The 23,054-nt window shown below is 35.0% G+C and overlaps 3 protein-coding genes across 6 annotated transcripts in view; 1 reads left to right on the top strand and 2 right to left on the bottom strand.

The window, feature by feature from the left end:
• Positions 1-6,159, top strand: part of LOC126975612 (UDP-glucosyltransferase 2-like) — a 29,018-nt gene extending 22,859 nt beyond the window's left edge. For 3 of the 4 annotated variants that reach the window (XM_050823587.1, XM_050823585.1, XM_050823584.1), the window contains 3 exons: positions 346-565; positions 1,687-1,906; positions 2,419-6,159. In XM_050823587.1, the coding sequence (XP_050679544.1) occupies positions 346-565; positions 1,687-1,906; positions 2,419-2,710 (732 nt within the window). In that variant the 3' untranslated portion in view covers positions 2,711-6,159. The remainder of the gene's footprint in view (positions 1-345; positions 566-1,686; positions 1,907-2,418) is intronic. The other variant, XM_050823588.1, reaches the window with a different exon arrangement.
• Positions 6,160-6,191: 32 nt separating this feature from the next.
• LOC126975542 (mitochondrial pyruvate carrier 2-like) lies at positions 6,192-10,346 on the bottom strand. The gene is made up of 3 exons (XM_050823471.1): positions 10,159-10,346; positions 8,075-8,115; positions 6,192-6,407 (listed from the first exon to the last, which is right to left on the bottom strand). Exons 1-3 carry the CDS (start codon positions 10,241-10,243, stop codon positions 6,192-6,194), a joined length of 342 nt encoding a protein of 113 aa, XP_050679428.1. The 5' UTR covers positions 10,244-10,346.
• Positions 10,347-16,877: 6,531 nt separating this feature from the next.
• Positions 16,878-18,662, bottom strand: LOC126975642 (mitochondrial pyruvate carrier 2-like). Its single transcript, XM_050823651.1, has 3 exons — positions 18,449-18,662; positions 18,330-18,370; positions 16,878-18,056 (listed from the first exon to the last, which is right to left on the bottom strand). Exons 1-3 carry the CDS (start codon positions 18,531-18,533, stop codon positions 17,823-17,825), a joined length of 360 nt encoding a protein of 119 aa, XP_050679608.1. The 5' UTR covers positions 18,534-18,662; the 3' UTR covers positions 16,878-17,822.
• Positions 18,663-23,054: the final 4,392 nt, after the last annotated feature.

The following is a 23,054-nucleotide window of genomic DNA, read 5'->3' on the forward strand; positions in this document are numbered from 1 at the left end:
ATCACAAGAGCGTTGCCGGCCTTTAAGGAAGGTGTACGCGCTTTTTTTTAAGGTACCCATTTCGTATCGTCCGGGAAACACCAAACCTTTAGGATGTTCCAAAAATTAAATATGGATCACATTGACCCTTAACATACTTTGCTTTTTTATGTTTCTCCATTATTAAAAGATCAGTCGGACCGGTGATGAAGGTGACCAAAAGTAGTGCGTGCGTCACTGCACGCTCTTGAGTCCTTGCTGGCTGGCTTACTGTGTAGAGGCCGCCGCACGTACACGGAGAGTGAGACAGCTCTGGCTGAAGTACTTGTTCAGAATAGAATGAGATATTATATTTATTTGTTGTAGAACATAAAATCAATAATGGATAACTCACGACATGGTGTGATCTACTTCAGTCTCGGTTCCAACTTGAAAAGTAAAGAACTGCCTGCGGAGATCAAAGATGGATTGTTGAGAGTTTTTGGTGGATTGAAAGAGACTGTTCTATGGAAATATGAAGATGATTTATTAAATCGACCTGATAATGTTCATGTTCTACAATGGGCGCCACAGAATAGCATATTAGGTTTGATGTGTGTTATTTCAATATAGATTTATATTGATACCAACTTTTAACATGCACGTCCCCCTCAAAACGACCTCTGCAAAGTTCACGAAACGTCGGGTTAAAAATAATAATAATAATAAAAAATAACATTTATGCAAAACCTATTACACGCGTTTATATCCTTTAAAGAGTATTTTATTTAAGAAGAAGATCTAGGGAAAGTAGAACAGATACAAAAAAGTTTATCAGAACCCTAGATTTTTGAACTGGTCACACTCACACTAACTATTCAGAGTAAGTGACCCACCATAACCTTGAAACTCTCAGTGACCGTCGTGAGAACGGGCAGGACGTTCAGCTTATGGTAATTAATACGCCCTGCTCATTACAATACAATGCCGCTTAGAATTCTTGAAAAACCCGAAAAAATTCTGAGCGGCACTACAATTGCGCTCATCACATTTAGATGTAAGATGTTAAGTCTCATTTGCCCAATAATTTCACTAGCTACGGCACCCTTCAGACCGAAACACAATAATGTTTCAAAATTACTGCTTCACGGCAGAAATAGACGCCGTTGTGGTATACAGTATCTAGCCGGTATCCTGTGCATAGGAGCCTACCACTGGTAACTTACTTACGTGGTATTTTATAAAATTATGCACAATGTTTTGGATTACCCCTCACTATTACATCAAATACATCTTAGAGTCTAGTGTCAGAAAAAAAATCTATTCAGTTATCGCACTAAAATGAGCTTTTCAAGTACCTAAATGTATCTCTTTTTTGTATCCTAATATCTTTTATAGGCTTTCATAATTCATAATATTATATACAAAGTTATATATACATTACAATAAATCACCAGAACTTATAGTAAAGTAAAATACAGACTGCATTAATGTAAATTAAGGAAACTCCAGGTCCTATTGTAAGCAATATTTTATAATTATTTTGTGTAACCGACTGTTTTGTTTCTTATGAATAAAATTAATAAATAAATAAAGAATTAATTAAATTTGTATATTTAATCCGAGACTTGAGGGATCACTTAACAATACCAAATAACGTGGGTTATCTTCTCGTTCCGTCACTTGTCTACATATAAAGAGGGATAAAAGTCTCAATATTTGTTTCAGCTCATCCAAAATGCATTCTCTTCATCACGCACGGCGGTCTCCTATCGACCACAGAAGCTATCCATTTCGGGGTACCAATTATTGGTATCCCCGTATTTGCTGACCAGTTTATAAACGTTAAAAAGGCAGTAAAAGGGGGCTTCGCTATTCTAGTTGATATGTCTTACACTATGGTATCTGAACTGGAGAAAGCTATTCAAGAAATGATTAGTAATTCAACGTAAGTTTATAGATTATTTACCTTAGAGTTTAGATCAATAAAGCAAAGTTTATTAAGTGCTAATACTGAATAAGAGTGTGAATAGAGTCACAAGTAACGATACACTTATAGTTTTAATAAAAGAAATGGTTTAGGTTTTGTTTAGGGCTTGGCACCCAATTTAAACCTATCAATAATATTAATGGTATGGTTTGCATAAGAGGTAATTCAATCTTAATTAAGTTATTTTATACTTTTTAGTTTTTGAAGTCGATTTTTAAATGCAGTTTGTTTTTATTTATTACTTTTTAGTGTCTGTAATGGGTTCTGAAAACTCTATTTCACGTTCTTGTGATATCATGAAATATCGTGAAGATCATTTGTAATCTATGAATGACTACCTGCCTACTACTAGGCTACCTGCCTAAGATCAACTTAAGTTACGTTCTGCGAACAATTACATAATTTTTTTCTATTGACAGACCAGCGTCTGTCGTGTCAGCTAGTGTAGTAATAATTATTATTTTTACTAGATACATGGAAAAAGTGAAGGAGTTGTCGGTGATATACCACGACAGACTGGTACCTCCTGGAGCAGAGCTGGTGCACTGGGTGGAGCATGTGGTGAAGACTCGGGGAGCTCATCATCTGCGATCACCAGCTCTTCATCTGCCGCTCTACCAGAAGCTGTATCTTGATCTATTAGCTGTGATTTTTGTCTTGTTTATATTATCTTTGTATGTTATTAGATGTATTTATTTAGTAGGTTTGTATTTTCTTCATAAAAAACATGACGATTTTAATATAAAACTAAAATCAATGTAATGTTAGACTGTGACAGCTCCCAATATTTACGTAGAAAGGGTATTGAAATAGCCGTCATCTATTTTAGTATATATTTTTAATTATAGGATCGGTCAGTATTGGCAAGTCTGCAACTATAAGACATACAAAGATCTGCCGGTCTACCATGAACTCTTATTGCGATTCAATTGACGACCTAAAATGAACTGCTTTGCTATTTCATACCACGGCGTCATTAGAGCTATCCAATTTAGGTTGACGTCAATTCAAGTCTGAAATTGAATCGCAAACCGTTTAGATCGTTCATTCATTCGTACCATGAGGTAATATTTCAACCTAAACTGGATGTATGGCTTATGTGTCAAAGTGAGCGATTCAAAAAAAGTTACTGTTTCTTAGCGGAAAGTGAATTGTTTGTTAATAACATTTGAAAAATAGTGAAAATATACAAAAAAGGAAAATGGAATTTATAATGTCTCGTGTTAGGAGCAAGAAATGAAACCACCAGTTATTTTAACAATCAATCACATTATGTAATATCTGACAATTCACGTCAAACCCGAGACAATATTTCTGGGTGTCTACACTACAGAATTAATGAAAGATGAGATGAGAATACATTATTAGACTTTTTTTGTAAAACAAAATACTGAAAATGAAAATACTAAAGACGAGGCAGTAAGGCCACTGGATATAGCCTGTTCGCAATAATGAATTAAGAAAGTAAAAAGCCACTAAAAACATATCATTATAGGTTTCGAAACGCAACGCATATGGTTCGAGTAAGAGGCACAGACTGATGCAACAACTGTAGAGCGTCATCTCTTTCTCGCACCGCGGACCACAGACAAATTTATTTCGTTCATTCTTCCATAAGCGATTTAATAGCCATTCAGTTATAGGCACTTCATTGTAGGATCTTAGCGATTCAATTTAGGTGCTACTTAAGCTGAACTGCATCGGAAAACAATCGCTAAATAAAAGTTGATGGTAGGCCTTCAGTTCTTACGAAACATGTCATCGATTTCAGTAACAAGAATAAAGGAGATAAAACTCGAACCCAGAATTTTTGAAAAATAAAACGTAGGTTTATTATATTTATTTGAGTATATATCAGTAAATTAATAAAACACAAAATAGTTACTGATATGTGATCCCAGTGTCTTCCTTATTCTTGTTATATTATTTTTACAAAGTTTTACCACGCAACCCAGCATTCAAGTTTCAATTATTAGCAAATTTAACAGAAATTGTGGCACGTCAACGTCAAAAATTGTTCGAGACTGGCTCGAGTACGCCCACTTGGGCGTAGTATTTGTTGCCGCACTTTGCGACTACGCCTGCGGTATCTAGTTGGAGCGCAGCGGAGACCAATCCTTAATCTAAGGGGACTGACTTATTATTGCATTTCCTTCGGTCCGGTTGAGTGTGCAAAATTCCAAATTAATATATCGACGTTTTGAAGGGGTTGGAAATATACAAAGAATCCTTGATGATTGTGTGAAGTTTCAATTCAATCCAACGTTTCAAAGTGGGTGAAAATCACACTCAATTAAACTAAGCACTCAAGTAATTAAGTGCTAACGCGTCTATTGCGGTACTCATATACAAAGGGCGTAGTCCTCATGGAAGTCAGCCCTTGTCCATCCGATCCAAAAAAAAGGAGACAGTTCGGATCCAGCAAACTACAGGCCTATAGCTATTACCTCCCTGCTCTCCAAATTCATGGAGAGCATAATTAACCGCCAGCTCTTGGTATACCTAGAGGGTCACCAGTTGATCAACGACCGGCAGTGCGGCCATGGTCGGTCGGCAGGTGATCTTCTGGTATACCTAACACATAGATGGGCGGCGGCTATTGAAAGCAAGGGGGAAGGCCTGGCAGTTAGCCTGGATATAGCGAAGTCCTTTGATCGTATATGGCACAAGGTGCTCCACTCAAAACTTCCATCATTTGGGCTTCCCGAGAGCTTATGCAAGCGGACCTCCAATTTCCTCACTGGGCGCAGAATACAGGTCGTTGTCGACGGTTATTGCTCGAACCCGAAGCCCGTGAACGCTGGAGTACTCCAAGGCTCTGTGCTATCACCCACACTGTTTCTGCTGCATATCAATGATATGTTGGACACCTCCAACATACATTGCTAAGCAGACGACAGCACGGGCGATGCCGTATACACGGGCCATGCAGGTCTCTCTAGGGAAATCGTCGACCAGTGCCGGGAGAAACTTGTGTCTTCTATCGAGTCCTCTCTTGAGAAGGTCGCGGAATGAGGAAAATTGAACCTTGTTCAATTTAACCCCCAGAAGACTCAAGTTTGCGCGTTTACCACAAAAAAACCCCATTTGTCGTATCACCGCTCTTCGATAACACTTCCCTTAAAGCCTCGCCTAGTATCGGAATTCTGAGTCTTGATATCTCGAGCGATTGCCAATTCCCCGGCCATCTGGGGAGCAAAGCCAAATTGGCTTCGACGAAGCTGGGCGTCATTAATAGAGCTCGGCAATACTTCAAGCCGGCCCACATTCTAGCGCTCTACAAAGCGCAGGTCCGGACACACATGGAGTATTGCTGTCATCTCTGGTCTGGCGCACTTCAGTATCAGCTCGATCCATTTGACCTCGTGCAACGTAGAGCAGCTTGAATTGTAAGGGACCCAGTGCTCTGTGAACGGCTGGATCACTTGGCGTTGCGTAGAGACATCGCTTCTTCTTGTGTGTCATCTACCTCATGTATCATGGGGAGTGTTTCAAAGACTTGTTTCACCTGATTCCTGCCGCCGAATTCCACCTTCGCACGACACGCCACAAGTTAGGATTTCATCCTCACCATTTGGATGTGTGGCGGTCCTCCACAGTGCGGTTTTCAAGGAGCTTCCTTTCACGCTCCTTCCACGTTCTTCAAAGCTGTGGAATAAACTTCCTTGTGCAGTGTTTCCGCGACGATACGACACGGGACCTTCAAAAAACCGCGTACACCTTCCTTAAAGGTCGGCAACGCCCCTGTGATTCCTCTGGTGTTGCAAGGGAATGTGGGCGGCGGCAATCACTTAACACCAGGTGACTCGTACGCTCGTTTGTCCTCCTTTTCCATAAAAAAACTCAAGAATTCCGTTACGTGCATACATACATACCAAGCTATTTAATAGAAGAATTTGAAGAAAGTTTGTGTTTATAGCTAACAAACTTTGTGTTACAAACGTTACTTACTGTCAAAATGTGTCTTAATTGGGACGCTTTTGAGTCCCGCAATCCTTGCGCTAATTTTAATATAAAATATCATTAGATGCAATGCATTTACATATTAATTTATTAATGGGATTTCTTAGATAGTAACTAGGTTACTGTATAATTTTGAAGAATATAATACGTAGGTAATATAATGTGGCGTTAAATATTTATTGTATCCTATGACTTATTGCTATACTCATTAAGTGCTCAATGTGTCCGCAAATAAAGCATGAATTTGAGGTGAGTTTTTATTCAAACACCAAGATTTTCATCACACAGCTTTCTGATAGCTATAAAGTCTGGCAAGTTGATAACAATTTATAAAAACAACAACAATATTAACTGCAAACAAGCTGTAGTTCTTCGGTACAATCACCAGAGAATATCTTGACCAGATCATCCCAGTTACAGCGAGGGACAAAGTTTGTGACGTGGATATTGTCTCGACTGGCCGGGTAATGTCTCCTAAACCAGCTATTACCAAGCTCTGAAACCAGAGTTGCATCTTTACGGCCTTACAAATAAACTTGGTATAAAGTTATACTCGAAAATAAACCAAGAATATGTAAAATGTTTACAAATAGGCTTTTGCTTATGATTGGTTTATTCGGACGTATCACGTTTCCCGCGTTTATTTGAAAGGTTGTTTGACATTCCAAAAACTGCAGAGTTATCATTGTATTGACAGTGTTGTCAGCGATATATTCTACATTTTGCATATTCTTAGTTTATTCTCAGGTTTCTACCAAGTTTATTTGAAAGACCGTTAAAGTTTTTATAGCTAGCAGCAAACGAACGAGGTACGTATCTTGCAGCGATTCACTTACAAATTAATTCAGATAGTTTTCACTTGTCCTTTAGACAAACCTGAACCAGAGTTTGCAGCAAAGAAATATAGGCTGACATTCACTGTACTTAAAACAATACTCGCCTGCAGGAAAACCTCCAAGTGGTACCTCCCCGGTATTTCGACAGTGTAATTCTATATAATATGTGTAATGTCACTACGGCCGTTACAGCATTAACAGACTAAAAATTCAAAATGGCAAAGCAGCTGTAATGAGTGCGTAAGAATAATCATAAACTTTATCAACCATTTCTTTATGAAAGGTGACAAACGAGACGTAAGTGATTTATTTATGATCTCATGTGATACTGACAAGACCATGGCGCGTATTGGATTCTTGATAATTCAAGCAGCTCGAAGTCAAATATATAGTGGGGTGCACCAGAAGTTCTGAACCAGAAATGAAATGAGAGCAATACTCCAAATGTGTACCCGAAATATGGAACATGCCACAAATTACACCATTATAACCCTCGCCTGTTATATTTATCAAATATTCCTGGTCAATAATCAGCAATTTAAAATATTTATTCAGTTCAGATTAAATTCGAATAGTGACAGTTGCCACACGACTAAGGAAAAAATGTGCTTACATTGTCTTAAGGCGAAGAGTAAACAGAAAACACGCAAATATGGTGTTTTTAGACAAGTTTTGTGGTGAAAGTACAGCATTTCGAGCTATGAACACTACTTAATCCTGTTACACATACCCTTAAATCTTATTTGTAGGTTGCTAATGCTTGCTGTTCGTTATAGATAACACTGCCGAGCCTTTTTGAACTACCAACTTTCTTTGAAGTTAAACAAGTTTTGTGGCATGGCGTGACGCATTTTTTGGTACTTTTCTCAGAAAAGTTATTCTTACAGCTTGTACTTTTTTGTGTAGGTTCATTTATTCAGATTAGTAGTGAATAGCGAGGATTGTAAGCATATAAACTGTTTTCCACGCAAGAAGTTTGAAAATATTGGCTTTGTTACATAGATGTCGGGCCGGCAGCCGTGAACTCATATCGCTCAAGGTCGCTGGCATTTAGTGTCGCCTTAAAGCGCACTTTTGCCGTTCCGCTATCAGACTGTGAATGATATGTCCATGTTTGTGTTTAGGAAGCTATTTTGCTACTCTGATAAAGTTTGAACTGAGATATTTTTTATTTTCTTTTTGTGGAATCTGTCTACAGGCAGTATATATCATCTGTAAATAATCGATAAAGCGTAGTTGAGATCTACGCAATACATTTATAAAACATCGAACGACAACTATAAACATTTTATTTCAAGACAATTTCTATTATTGCAAAAAAACTTACCCACTTAAATGCTGGCGCCCAGAAGAATATTGTCTTGGGACCTAAAAAATTACTAATGTTACGTTGTGTGAGTAAATGAATCAGAAACGCGTGTAATGCTGCTGTAAGTCCTCTATTAGGTTAAGCGAGTTAAGGCATCAGTGAACACGTGAATAAGGTGATACGTTGGTCGTCCTAATTCCATAAAAAAATATGAATCGAATGACATAACTCCACATGCGGTAGGTAGTGGACGCGCGGGAAGTAACGTATACAGCGTGCTCTTACAAATCACAATAGCGAAATCAAATGAATACACTGGTATAAGTACTTAACCTTAAACATAAAAAAATATTTAAAAATATAAACATATTATTCACCAAAATAAAACAATTGTCTATTAATATCATTTTGTAACAACCTGTAAATAATCTGGCAGCCGCGCTAGCGTAGCCACTGACACCTAGGTGTGCCATCTTGTGCAACCACGTAAACTTTATTAAATACTAGCTGACCCGACAGACGTTGTTCTGTATATAATAAATAAAATAATGTTTTATATGAATTTGTCAATAATATATCATAACATAGAAAATTACTTCGTAAAATATGCACCCTGCTGTCGTAATGAAATTGCTTCACAGCAGAACTGTCAAACCATGCGTCAATAAATTCTCTCATAGAAATTATGTATGGACACATCAAAGGAAAAACAAATTTGTTGTTTTTATTTAATTTAGCAGCATTTTCCAATTTATTCGCCTTTTAAACCTTCTCTGGACTTCCACAAATAATTCAAGACCAAAATTGGCCAAATCGGTCCAGCCGTTCTCGAGTTTTAGCGGACTAACGAACAGCAATTCATTTTTATATATATCGATAATTACAAAATTTTATGACTGTCATAGAATGGATTATGACAAATTTTAGGCACTGTTGAATATGTATCGACCTTGTTTCTTTCATCTATTAATGCCGTCGAATGAAATCCCTTTCGATGCCAAGGCGTCATTTTAAAGAATAGCAATTTATGTCGTTTTTCTATATCAATATGTTTGAATATCCATTGGTAAAAATTTTAATCCTTTACCATGCCGTCCCGGTTTGCGTAGTGATTCAAATTTTGTTTCCTAAATATATTATTATAGTTTATTTGTTTAAAAATTTAAAATGTTCAATTATTTACTTTAAGTTTTAGATTAATTTTGATTAAAGTTAAAACTCTACCCGCGTTTTGTCGCTATTGTATCGCGATGTATTATTAGCTATATGTTATTGTTATAAACCGCTGAATTAAGACGAACAACTGAAGAAACACCAAATCGTCCGATGACTTAGTGCCTTTTCACATGCATACGGACCACACGGAGAGCCATGTTCAGTAGAAATGTATGAGCTACAATGAGAGCTTATGGCACGGCGACCGTGGCGTGACCGTGTGTCGCCCGTGCATTAAGAATTTCCAAATATTTTTTATACATGTCCATTTAAAGTTGCCACAACAACGATTTCACGCTACAAATTTTTAAAACTAAAAAAATCTACACGAGAATGAAAATATTCTAAATTTTAATTTAATATCAACGTTAGAATTAATATAAACAGTTATATCTAACGAAGTTGGGTTCACTTTTACTATATGGGCTGTAGATACAATTACTGCTACAGTTTTGGCTGGCTTTTTTTAAAAAGAAAAAGTACCTAGGTCATGTTCATGAGGAATCTAGTATCCTTAATGCGAGACCTGAGAGTCAGTTTTTGAGTTTCGAGAACTTAATACATAGAGATACAATTACAACAAGTCGTAAACAGCCAGCCACTCTTGTAATTGGCTCCATAGATTTTTGACTATTAAACCACTAGCTAACACACACATTGACACATCAAAACTAGTCACGAATTATCGGGCAACCTTCAAGTGAAAACAGCAAACATGAAAATCGCTGCTGTTGTTTTGAGTTTATCGCGAAGAGACAGACAGACGTGGCGGAGGACTTTCTTTTATAATATGCAGTGGTATCAAATAATATCCATTAACCTTCTCTGGAGGTAATATGAAATAATTATAGCACCAAGGAATCAATACGGTTAAGCAGTTTCCTTACCAGCTGGATGGTTCCATAGTGGCCGGATAGGACCAGGTACAAATCTATCGGCAACTGCAATTATTGTTCTGTATATTTTAGACATTTATGGTTTAAAACCGAAACTGAATTCTTGATATGATCTCGATCAATCTTTACTAAATGCATTGAATCTCGTATACTTTTGTAAAAACATTATTACAATCCTCTTTGACATTACATTATCAGATTTGATCAAAGAGAATTTAAACACTACGTTCAGATTCGATAGAAAGACTCTTTGAACCCGAGCTGAGCTTTAACCAAAGAGTATAATAATATATAGGGAAGGCTTTAACGGAGGGCGCAGTCGACTTACATAATATGTCTACTGTGGTAGAGGTAAGTAGAATCTGTGTATATGAAAAAGTGACCGTTAAAATGCATTAAATTAGGGTGGAGCCACAGTAGCATCAGGGTGGGAAAATCTTAAAAGAAGCGCCAAATATAAAAAATAATACTAATCACTCTAGACGCACGTTTCCCTATAATTCTTAAAAGTTACATTTACTACATTATTTCGTACAAGGTACCTAAGTCGTTGAATTTTTCACTATTTAACTACTTTAGCCGACAATAATATTAATTTTTTTAACTAAGCATACTTCAATTCGTTTACAATTGCTACATTCAAAATACTTCATTGAAGTTCTTACCATACCTTATACCTACACCAGCGCCACTGTGGAAGGTTTCTGAACTGTTATGTACTACGTAAAAGCTGGACACTTTTTCAACTTTTCTCCCTATAGAAATGATACTCCTTGCTTCAACCCTCCATTATACAAAGGTACCTCGCTGCCTTTTTTTTCTTTTTTAGCAGTAGGTAATGTGCGAGCATCATTATATTGTATCAACTTGAAGCGCGCCATAACGAGTGAAATTAATAAGCTCATAGACTCAACATCTTGTCTCGAAGTGACAAGCGCAATTGCAATGCCGCATGTAATTTTGGGTTCAATCAAATATCCGGAGATTTATCTCATAAGAAAGGTTTTTGTTTTGCAATAAAAAACGTGTGGAGATAAAATAATTTTTATTACAATTTGCATAGGTTAGCATAGCATTGCATATAAAATTTGGCACGTTATAATGGCACACGATAAAAAATCGGGTGGTTATTCTAAGATGTAGGTGACAGGCAATAATTATATCAAAGATTATATACAAGTAACTAATTACATATCTGATAAAAAGACAAATATGTAAATTTTACAACATTTTATAACATAGATATTATTTCGTAGGTTCCTAGATATCGTCATCTTGCGGAAATTCGAGGATAGATATAAAACCTGCCTAAGTAAAATTATTGTTTCTTTCAGACTATTATGTTAAATTTTATACATCCTATAAAGTATAATATGACATACTTAATATAATTATTTTGTAATATATAAACATAAAAATACCTATTATAAATAGGTGGAAAACGATATTACTACCTTAGATTATTTATACGTCGAGATACACTATGACAGCTGCTGTGAAAACGTCGAAAAAAATAGAATTTAGAAAATAGAACTAATCTCTATTTTGAGCAATTCACACACACTAACACGAAGTGTCATACAAATCGCAAGTGTAAGACGTAGCTCGCCACGCACACTAAACTAATATTCCTGGCCTTTTTTTATTGTTTGTGTAACAGCAAGAGGCTATCCAGACGTATAAATTATCTAGGATTACTAAATATTATATTGTTCGATTTGTATTCGAGATGGGAGTGGAGTAGGTAATAGTAATTAAGTTATTAACTAGACTGGCGTTTCGAGTTTGAGACGCTCTCCTTTTTTATTTTTTGCCGCCATTTCAAAGGTTAATATTAATTAACAATAATGGAATGGGGTGTTAAGGATAACAGATACAGCTTTGCTTGCACAAAGCGGATATGGAGCCATTAGTCATTTTCAAGACAGTTCAAAAGCTAGGTGTCATTCGTATCCAGATAATAGTATAATATAATATCACATTTGAAAAGCGGTACAACAAGGAAAACGACAAAATGTACGCTCATACACCTCGTGCCAATATAGAAACGATTCTAAAATGGCGGCGTAACAGGGATATTGCATGTGCGAATGAGGGCGAATCATAAGTGGACGCCATTTTGGAGTCGTTTCTTTATTGGCACGATTTATAGGCCAAGGAAACGGAAAGGATGTGGTCGTCATCCGATTACAAGATTATTATTTCTACAGACGTAAAATAGCAGGAGGAATAAAAAAAATAAGGTTTTCTATTTTGTTACGCCAATGAAGTATTATTACTTCTTGCGTGCGTGCACACATTTTTTATTATTTGTAACCGAACTTTAGACCAGTCGAGTAATATTATCGGCTCGATGATGTCTACTACATGTTACTTACTACTTAAAGAAATCAATGGCAGAAATAGTTCTGTAATATGGTGGCGGAATAAGTTCTCTTGATGGACAGAAAACTGTACAATATGTAAACTTTTTAGTGTTAAACTGTAAGTAGAGTTTTTCTTTTATTTCTGTTACTCTACTACTATATCTTTGCAATTCCCGCCAAATGCAAATATTTAAGAACCTTGAAGTATGATTATTCGGAAACTTTATAACGTTGTTGGTAGCTATAAGCACGGTAGCATTGCACAGCGTTGGCCAGCCCCAAAGAGAAGTTGCATATAGAGAGTGCATAGTTGATTGGTCGAATGACTAGACAGTACCTCGTCCAAATAAGCCCTGTTGCGGCAAGCGTTGCTGATTGTGTTGGCGACACTGTATCTAATGGCCGCCGGTATTCATCCAGCGAGGCTAATACGAGTGCCTGAAAATGGGTAAAATTCTGAAATTATATATATTTTTTCAGTGTTAATATAGTTATTTACGCAACTGTTGTGTAATAAGGGGTATTAAAACACGAATGTGGATTTATCTCACGAGGCGAAGCCGGGTGTGATAATAGTATCACATGAGTGTTTTAATACCTACTTATCAACAGTTGCGTACAAGACTTTATCTACAGTCAGAATATGAATCCACTAAAATATTCTGGAACAGTTAGCTTACTGCTAACATTAAAACACCAGTCCAAGTAGTAACCTAATATAATTCGTTACTGATTATATACAAATAAAATAAGTATTAAGAAACAATTATTTATTTTAGTAGTAATTTACATTTTGTATAGTGCAATAATTAAAATTCACTCGAATATAATGTTCTTTTGCAGCGTTTAGAATGAATCGCTCATTTTTTGTAAACAAAACAATAAAAATATCGAAGAAAAATGGCGGGGATTCGAATAACTTACTTTTTTTTTACGGCACGCGACGTTCTGGGAGTGTGGAGCGCGCGTAAACGAAAATGTTCTTTTTTTGAAATTCATACAGATACCACGCATCGAGCAATAAGAATGTGGCTGTATGTTGAAACTCTTTGCGCATAAAGGGATAAAAAAAAACATAGGAGTGTTGTTATGAAATTCAGTACAACATTACAACACTCTTTTGGGTGATGTAATGGTTATTAGAACATTGGGTGTTTTAATGTTGGCAATAAGCTGTTTCAGAATCTTTAATAGAGGATTTAAAGCATGGGTGTAGATAAAAATAAAAACACTTGAGAAAGGAAATATTAATACACTTAATTTATTATTATTATAATTCCCTCAAAATATACGTACTTAATTTTCATTTATTAAACTGTCAAGACTGACGGGCTATTGGTAATAAAGCGAAGGCAGTGGTTATCACTTATCACCAGACGGCTTGCATGGCTCCTTGGCGCCGAAGGAGTATAAACATTGATATAACACCCGGGACCTTTTCGTCCAAATGGCGGTTTTCATGTAAGGGTCTGGGTGACCGATAATAATTGGTCAATGGCTACAAGGTTAGAGGACAAAGATTCCTAACGGTAGTGAAGGCAGACAAATTAAACCCTCAGCCATGCCTTGTTAGAGAGGAGTATGTAAAAATTAAAGGAGAAAAATCCTACAGAAAATCCGGCAGCCAAGGCCTTAGGTGAAAGTTCCACCATAATATTATTAAAACTGGACAGATACACAAACAGACTTGACATGACAATAATTAGATATTGGAATTTACGAATGATGAGAGATAATCTTGTTTTGAGGATGATAGAGAACGAATTTAAAAGTTTTAAATAAAAATAACATGGGGTTTTTGTGTGGAAGAGGAGAATAAAATGCGTTCGTATCATCTAATGGTCAGTGACTACATCCACACACCCTCTTTTGCAACACCAGAGGAATGACATTAGTGAACGTAGTGTTTAAATTCTCTTTGGACATGAGCGATGCCGGCCTTTCAGGTGTGTGTTCGTAAGTTTCTGGAATACTAATGTCGTATCGGCCTGGAAACTCATTCCCTAGTTGTGTGTAAGACAGTTCCGTGGCAGCACTGTTGAGGACCAGCACGAAACATCCAAATGGTGCGGACGGTTTTTTAGTTTGTAGCGTGTGGTGTAGTGTTGAAATTAGCCTAAACAGCTCTATTGACCACTCTCCGTGATAAATGCGGTAGATGACAGTAAAGCAACGTCAAGCGATAGAGCTGCTTACAGAGCACGTGATAATATAAGATGTTAAGTCTCATTTGCCCAGTAACTTTACACTTCTGCTTCACGGCAGAAAAAGGCGCAGTTGTGGTACCCATAATCTAGTCGGTAGCCTGTGCAAAGGAGCCTCCCACTGGTAAATGCCCTAGGTCGCCTCTTACAATACCCTTGGGCCTGGAACTTTATGCCCCGGGGAAGCAAAGGGCATAAAAGTAACAAATCAGCCTTCATAGTGAATGCATGGCTTATAAGTACGTTATTCACCCAATGCATAGCCAAAGTCCTCCACCTCCTCCACCATTCCTAACCACTTTCTCATTGGCCTTCTCCAAGTTTATGATAAATATGCGCAATCCACCTCATTTTAGACAGGAATTTTTTTGTTATGTTACTAAAAAGAGAAACGGCAATAAAAGGGCATAATAGGAATTTATTTTCTCAAAATTGATTCCTTTAGAATTCTTTTTGATGTCATTTCTAATATACTAGATACTACTACCGCTTCGGAAACAAATGGCGTTCTGAGAGAGAAGAAGCGGCGCAAGAAACTCTCCCAGCATTCTTTTTTTTGCGCTCTTTTCAATAAAAATATACAATATTGTAGACATTTCTATCGCTATAAAATCATCACAATCTAGTCCCAGGCTGTCCGATCATTTAGATATAAATCATTTATAATTCTCAAAGATATTCAAAGTTACATAATTTAAATTTCGTATAAATTTCACTAAATTAGGTTAAAAACGAGAATTAAGAATTTCAAAACTTAAATTTTACCTTTTACCACCACTTTGGAAAAGTTTGAGCTTTAATAAGAAGTGGTAAGAAACTCATTGCCACTATTTTCTATATCAATCAATATTTAAAGATTCATCATTTTACGATTTATTTTAAAAAATATCTACATCAGATTATACCCAGACATCATGACTGAAACGAGAAATTAAAATATGAGTAGTATAAAAAAAACCAAGAGAATAGTAGCATCAATCCACACACACTGTTACTACATAAATGAAAGTATAATGAAAGCATTATATCTACATTATGAAAATATAGTTATTATATCAAATTTAAAATTAACACAGGATCATCACCACAACTAGCCACACGAGCATGTGGGACCAGCCATCACCTTCCACAACCATATTTTAGAGAAAAAAAACGACCAGCTCCTCGACTATTATCTAGGCGCACACTAGAGAGCATGTAGGTACTGTGGGCATATTTTATACTAGACTAGCTGACCCGACAGACGTTGTTCTGTATATTATTAATAAAATAATATTTTTTATGAATTTGTCAATAATATATCATAACATCAAGAATTATTTCGTAAAATATGCACCCTGTTGCTATACTGAAATTGATAGAAATTATGTAACACATCAAAGGAAAAACAACATTTTTGTTGTTTTTATTTAATTCTGAGCATTTTCATATTTATTAACCTTTTAAACCTTCGCTGAACTTCCAGGAATAATTCAAGACCAAAATTAGCCAAATCGGTCAGGCTGTTTTTGAGTTTTAGCGAGACTAATCAACAGCAATTCATTTTTATATATATAGATTGATAACAATTGTAAACATGCATATACAAACATGAACATCCATGACTCGGAAATAAATGCTTTTTCAAAATATTTAACTGTTTAAATTTCAATCATCCTGAAACCATATATCACCAATATGCATGCCATATAAATTACCCCTGTAACCTGTAACTGTAAAAACATTACCAACATGCATGATATAATCTATACTAATATTATAAAGCTGCAGTGTTTGTTTGAATGCGCTAATCTCTGGTACTACTGGTCCGATTTAAATGATTCTTTCAGTATTGGGTAGTCCATTTATCGAGGAAGGCTATGTTTTTTTTTTTCAAAATTAGGGATCCGTAATAAAATTGCTATTTTGTAACACAAGGTGTAAAATCGAAAACCTATTTTTGCGTGCGCTGCAAAAACTATTGACAATAGAACAAAATGATGTACAATATATATATAGGCAATATTTTATTACTTATAAAACTATCGCATCGTGAATTATACTTTATATGGCAAAACAATGTTTGCCAGGTCAGCTAGTAGTCAAAATTATTCAAGTTTAATACCATAGAAATTAATGTGGTTGAAATAAAAAGTAGTAATTAAAACAGTAAATATATTTTCTAATTGAAAAAGGTTACAAAAATAGTCATCATTTCTGGATACTCATTTAATTAACATTATTTACATGATTATCAATTTATATGATTGTTATTGACACATAATAAAATCATTAGGATTTGTATGTTATACATTTCCCATATAAATAAAATAAAAAATAGATTGAACAACTTTCATTCAATAACTTACCATATAGTGTAAAATACAAGACAATATTATCTTCACTAAATAATAATTCCTATTAAAATGTATAATTATTATCACAGACTAAAATAACCATTTTAAACTGATTGAGCACCACTTAGATATAACATCTACATATTCTTCAATTCAGAAGTGTTAGTGGCTGTCACATGTTCTATATAGTCAAATTATGTTTTTGATTTGAACAATCACTTTCATTGATATCAACTGTATATACAGTTTAGGCCAAATTTGACACAATGTAATTCAACTATACTGAAAACTGACTGGAGTAAATCCAATTTTTTATGTTATGAGGTTCAATTATTTAGGCATAGGTTGGGGCCAAGAAAGATCTTTCAACCCATGCAACAAATGGCTAAAGACATTCAAGTAAAATTGTTAATGTTATTTTTATATGGAACATAATATTTGTACACCAAATTCAACAAAAACTAGAGTAATACATGGTGTAAATTCATGTATATTATAAAGAATGACATACAATATGATATTGCTGTAACCTTATAAATTATAGCCTATATAGTAAATATACTATTCTTGAAACAACCTGAACAGGTTGAGTCAATTTTATACTACCCACTGAGATTTTCACCTAAAACTACCAACTAATCAACAATTTACTAACACTTGGTATCACTCCTTGAAAGAATAATTATTATTAATATTTCTATTTTTACTATCAAATAGTAATCATTATTCATGTATGAATAGATCATGTATTAATTGTCTGCCTTTTTATTTGGCTGTTTTTGAAAATTGTAAGCTCTTCCTATTTGATACAGACTTGTTATAGCAACAAATACATTTACAGCAAACAGGCTGTAGTTCTTTGGTATTATGACAAGTGAATACCGCGACCAAATGATACCCGTAGCCGCAAGGGATGCAGACTGTGGAATGGAGAGGGTCTCCACAGGCCTCGTTAAATCACCCAAACCGGCCATCACCAAGCCCTGTAATATGAAGGTGAAATTACGGTAACAATGAGAAAATTCAGTGATCTGATACGATATGAAATAGCATGAACACAAAATATTATGAAGATGATAACTTACAGAACATTAAAAGTTAATTTTGCTGTAAATTTAGAATTTTTTCACGATCTTGCGTGTAAGTACTGAAAAGATAATCAGGTAATTACGAGAAGAATTAATTGATTGCCCTTTGCCCAAAGTCGTTTATGACATATAACCTTGGAAATTGTTTTAGATAGATTATCAACATACCCATTTAAATGCAGGAGCCCAGAAAAATATTGTTTTAGGACCTGTTAACAAAAAAACACGTCATTTTATGTACTGAAATACAAATCCATTGAAAATATATTTTGTTTTATAATAAGCACCTGCTTCATGTTCCCATAAGGGTCGTAGCTTTTGAGGCACGTATTTATCAGCAATTAAAACCGCAGTTTTGTATACTTTCGACATAATTTGATAAAAATAAATGTTATATGGGAAAATATATAGTTTACAAAGAAAATCTGGTCGGTTTAGATTGGGTTGCCAATTAATTTGTTATTTAATATTTAACACTCGTAGGTAGAGATAATTCAACATTTTTTTTTTTTTTGGGATTTTATGACCTGGTAACTAAGACCTTTAAGTCAAGTCTTTTTTTATTATCTAAATATGTATACTTTTCATTTCACAGTTCACTTAACACTTCACTTTATTTTATATTGTTAGAATTGTATTCTTAATATATTTATATAATGGTTTATAACTTCTTTTGTCTCTTAATAACTAATCAACATTCAGATGAAGTTTTCAACAAAGAGGATATTATAAATATATAACTACGTCACAAGAGACGGGACCTCGTTATACTAATAGTATTTTGTGGACGGGACTGCCTAAGTAAAAATTGAAATTTAGTATGAAACGTGCAGTCATTTGACATAATTTTGAAATAGTAGGTAATCACATGAAGACAATTTAAATTTAAGAAGGGGATAAAACGATACCAGTAAATACAAATACATACTCAATAATTTTCACCGATACCAAGTAGTTTTAGAATCGATACTTAGAAAATAAGTATAACCTGTAATAAAAAATGTGTAAAATAAGTAGTTTAAAATCTGGCTGGTCAGATGGGAGTAAGAGAATTTTCATGGCTAAATTCTTTTTGGATATAGAAAGGTAAGCACTTATGAACAAATAATAAGCTAATATAGAATGCTAAAAGTGATAGAGTATTGATTTAATTCATCTAGAATAAAAATTATAATATTAAAATCTATTTGTAGTGTTTGACACTTTTTTCTCACCATCTGGACTTGGTCGTACCAAATGAACCAATTGACTCAATTTAGGCGATTGATTTTCGGCGCGCTAGTGACATATCTACCTCTTTTAATGCTATACTATCATTGTTATTAAATTTATTTATTTCATTTTTATGGTATCTATATTTTTGATTAATAAGTTTATTGATCTTAAAATATTTTATAAGTTTATTAACCTTTAAAATCCTTTTTATTATATTATATTGTGGTTATGATGTGCAAAAAATATTTAAAGCCTAAAAATTAGGGTTAACTAACTTCTGCTAATATATATTCTGTTATAATTTCAGATACAGGACCCTCGCCTACGACTTTATTGCAACATCTGAAAAACGAATACCTAAGACTCTCTAAACCGAAACTGCAACGCAAAACAAAACTATCAATAAAATATTAATTGTTAATTGTTTTTTATTTGAGATAACTAAAACGTATCCATTTAAACTAGTTAGACTTTGCTCAGGTCAATTAGTTAATTATCGATAAAAATTATGTATTAATTCCGACCCTATATATTTATTATATTGGCAGCTCTGATATTATTAGTTGATTATGTTGGTATCAAGATTTAGTGCAATACAAGCGACTTTTATCATTATTTTGTTTGGCACTCCTGTCTCTTGAACGTATTGTTTAAATTCTTTTTGGTTATCGTTTCATCCAAGGTTTCATCCCTATGGATGATTGGACACTTGGACAAATTATGATGTTATAGAGAAAACACTACGACAATTGACAACTACATTTTTTTAAATTTACTTCATGGCACGGCTTGCAAGTCCGTAAGCCTTGCACCTAATCCTAGAATAAACTAAATATTTAGCGCTGAGTTGAGAGTTGATTCAATTACGGTTTTACAATTTTTGTTAATATTTCAAAGATAATATATTTTAATTTCGAGACACTCTTTATCTAGTATATCTACTAATAGTATAATTTAATAAAAAACCGTGTGGTGTCGTGGGATACCGGATAGGAACGAAGTTCCTTATTATAAAAATATTTATTTTAAGTTCTATTCGAGGTATAAAGAAAATAATCGGTATACATTTTTATTGATTAAATTAAAAAAAAACTAACTTATACAGTTATCAACTTTATTTTATTTACAGTGATTTATAAAAATATATAATTATAATCTATAAAAGAAACAGCTATTTATATGAATATTAATAATTATTTTTGTTTTTTTTTTGGAATAGGAGGACAAACGAGCGTACGAGTCACCTGTTATTTTATTATTATTATTATTATTATTATTATTAAGTGATCACCGCCGCCCACAATCTCTTGTAACACCAGAGGAACCACAGGAGCGTTGCTGGCCTTTAAGGAAGATGTATGCACTTTTTTTGAAGGTACCCATGTCGTATCGTCCCGGAAACACTGCACAAGGAAGTTCATTCCACAGCTTTGTAGTACGTGGAAGAAAGCTCCATCAAAACCGCACTGTGGAGGACCGCCACACATCCAGATGGTGGGGATGATATCCTAACTAGTGGCTTGTCGTGCGAAGGTGGAATTCGGCGGCAGGAATCAGGTTAAACAGCTCTTCGGAACACTCCCCGTGATAAATGAGGTAGAAGACACACAATGAACCGACGCGGTCTCTACGCAACGCCAAGTGATTCAGCAATTCATAGAGCACTGGGTCCACAACAATTCGAGCTGCTCTGCGTTGCACGCGGTCAAATGGATCGAGCTGATACTGGGGTGCGCCAGACCAGAGATGAGCAATACTCCATGTGTGGCCGGACCTGCGCTTTGTACAGCGCTAGAATGTGGGCCGGCTTGAAGTATTGCCGTGCTCTATTAATGACGCCCAATTTCTTTGAAGCCAATTTGGCTTTGCCCTCCAGATGGCTACGAATTAAGCCTAATTATGTTTTAATAAATTATTAGGGCTACCTCATCAGGTATCAGGGGGTAATTCACAAAATAACTCAACACGAACACAAGCCACGCTAAGAATGAAATGTTAGCGTTTGTGTGTATACCTATACATCGTGTAAGCATACACCTATACATAGCATCCATGCGTTTAACTAACGTAGTAATAATGATCGGATGTTTCCACTTTTAACCACCAGACGGTGTAATTACTAAATGATATAATAATAATAACAGTCATCACGTAGACTATACATTAGACACTATATAGGCATCATACAAAGCCTATACATAAATAATAATAATCTTACGTTACGGACGTTTTTTCCCGGTTAGCGTACCTCTCCGCATCGTCCTTTATGGAGCTTCGTTCCAATAACAAGCATAACTTTAACGCAATGTTGCTATAGGTGCTGATATAGTGGATTTCGGCTATGTCCAACAAGATTAAAGCCGTTATCTGTCAATCTATAAATTACTGCATGTTTCATACAATGGCTTTAGTTTCGCTAGGCTGCCCCGCGGTAATGCGATATATAGATTATTAGGACAGGCAAAAGGTTCGGAGCCTATACAGCCATATTCGATAATTATTCAATAGCAACATTATGATGACATGCCTCGTAATTTAACCTTTTTGAAGAGAAAACTTTTTTAAACATAGTTGTGATTTGAAACTGGATGCAACGAAAAAGTAACAGTAAAAAGAGACGGGCACATAAATTTAAAGGATTTAACGTGGGAGAAAATGAGATAGAAAGCATTATACACATTACATTATAGAATCGGTTTTTGGACGCCAAATTTTATTTGAAAATGTGCAGCAGTCGCGCTGTATTAACAACAAGATAAACTGTAAATGATGCAGTGTACCAAAGATATATTGACCATATTAAGACCGAAGAATTAATTTCATACTTTAGTTACCATAAGCCTCTTGTATCATTTATCGAAAAGGTAAGCTAAGTCTGAATAAATCTATGTAATATATCATACGAAGAAAATGTAGAATAATTATCAAACTTTGTATCACTATGATAATTACTAAAATCTACAGTTATCCTTTTCTCGAAATTTTCATTCATCTCATTAACTTGATGCCAAAATTTTTGCACTTCTACCACGTGTGAATTGCACAAATGTTTTTTTAAACCGCCCATGGACATCCACAACAACAGTGGTGTCACCACTGTGTTTTGTTGCCTGGCAACGCGTTGCCAGGCTTTAAGGTGGGAGTATGCTCTTTTCTTGAAGGTCCCTAATATAAGTCTTTTATCAATAAATAAGAATAAAGGAGAAAATCAAGAACCTGCTAATTACTTGACTGTTAAAACATAGGTATTTATTTTTTAATAAATAATATCACAAGTATTAGTTTTGTTTTATTTTCCAAGTGTTAGTATTATTATTTGTTTAGTTTTGTTAGTAGGTTATTTATAACTATTAACGGGAAACCCTGTGTGGGTGAGGGCCTCCTCCAAAGAACTCCAAATGTCTCTATCCTAGGCTTTATGGCTGAGCTAATGGTACAGCCCATATCGTTTGAGCAGCTCTAAGGGCCTCGTTTGGTATGTTATTCGCAGCACTTTTTTCTATTTTTAATCTTTTTATTCATTCTATTATTTTTATTTCGTCTATTGATTTAACGGGATCACTGTTAATATATTCCAAGATTATTTTTTGTATAATGTTTTAATACGACTTCCTGCAATATATATTTGTATAATTTTGTTGCTACAGTGCTAATGTCATTCCGCCCGTGAAGGTCTTT

This window comes from Leptidea sinapis, chromosome 36 (genome assembly GCF_905404315.1).
Source record: "Leptidea sinapis chromosome 36, ilLepSina1.1, whole genome shotgun sequence".
NCBI classification, from domain to species: domain Eukaryota; kingdom Metazoa; phylum Arthropoda; class Insecta; order Lepidoptera; family Pieridae; genus Leptidea; species Leptidea sinapis.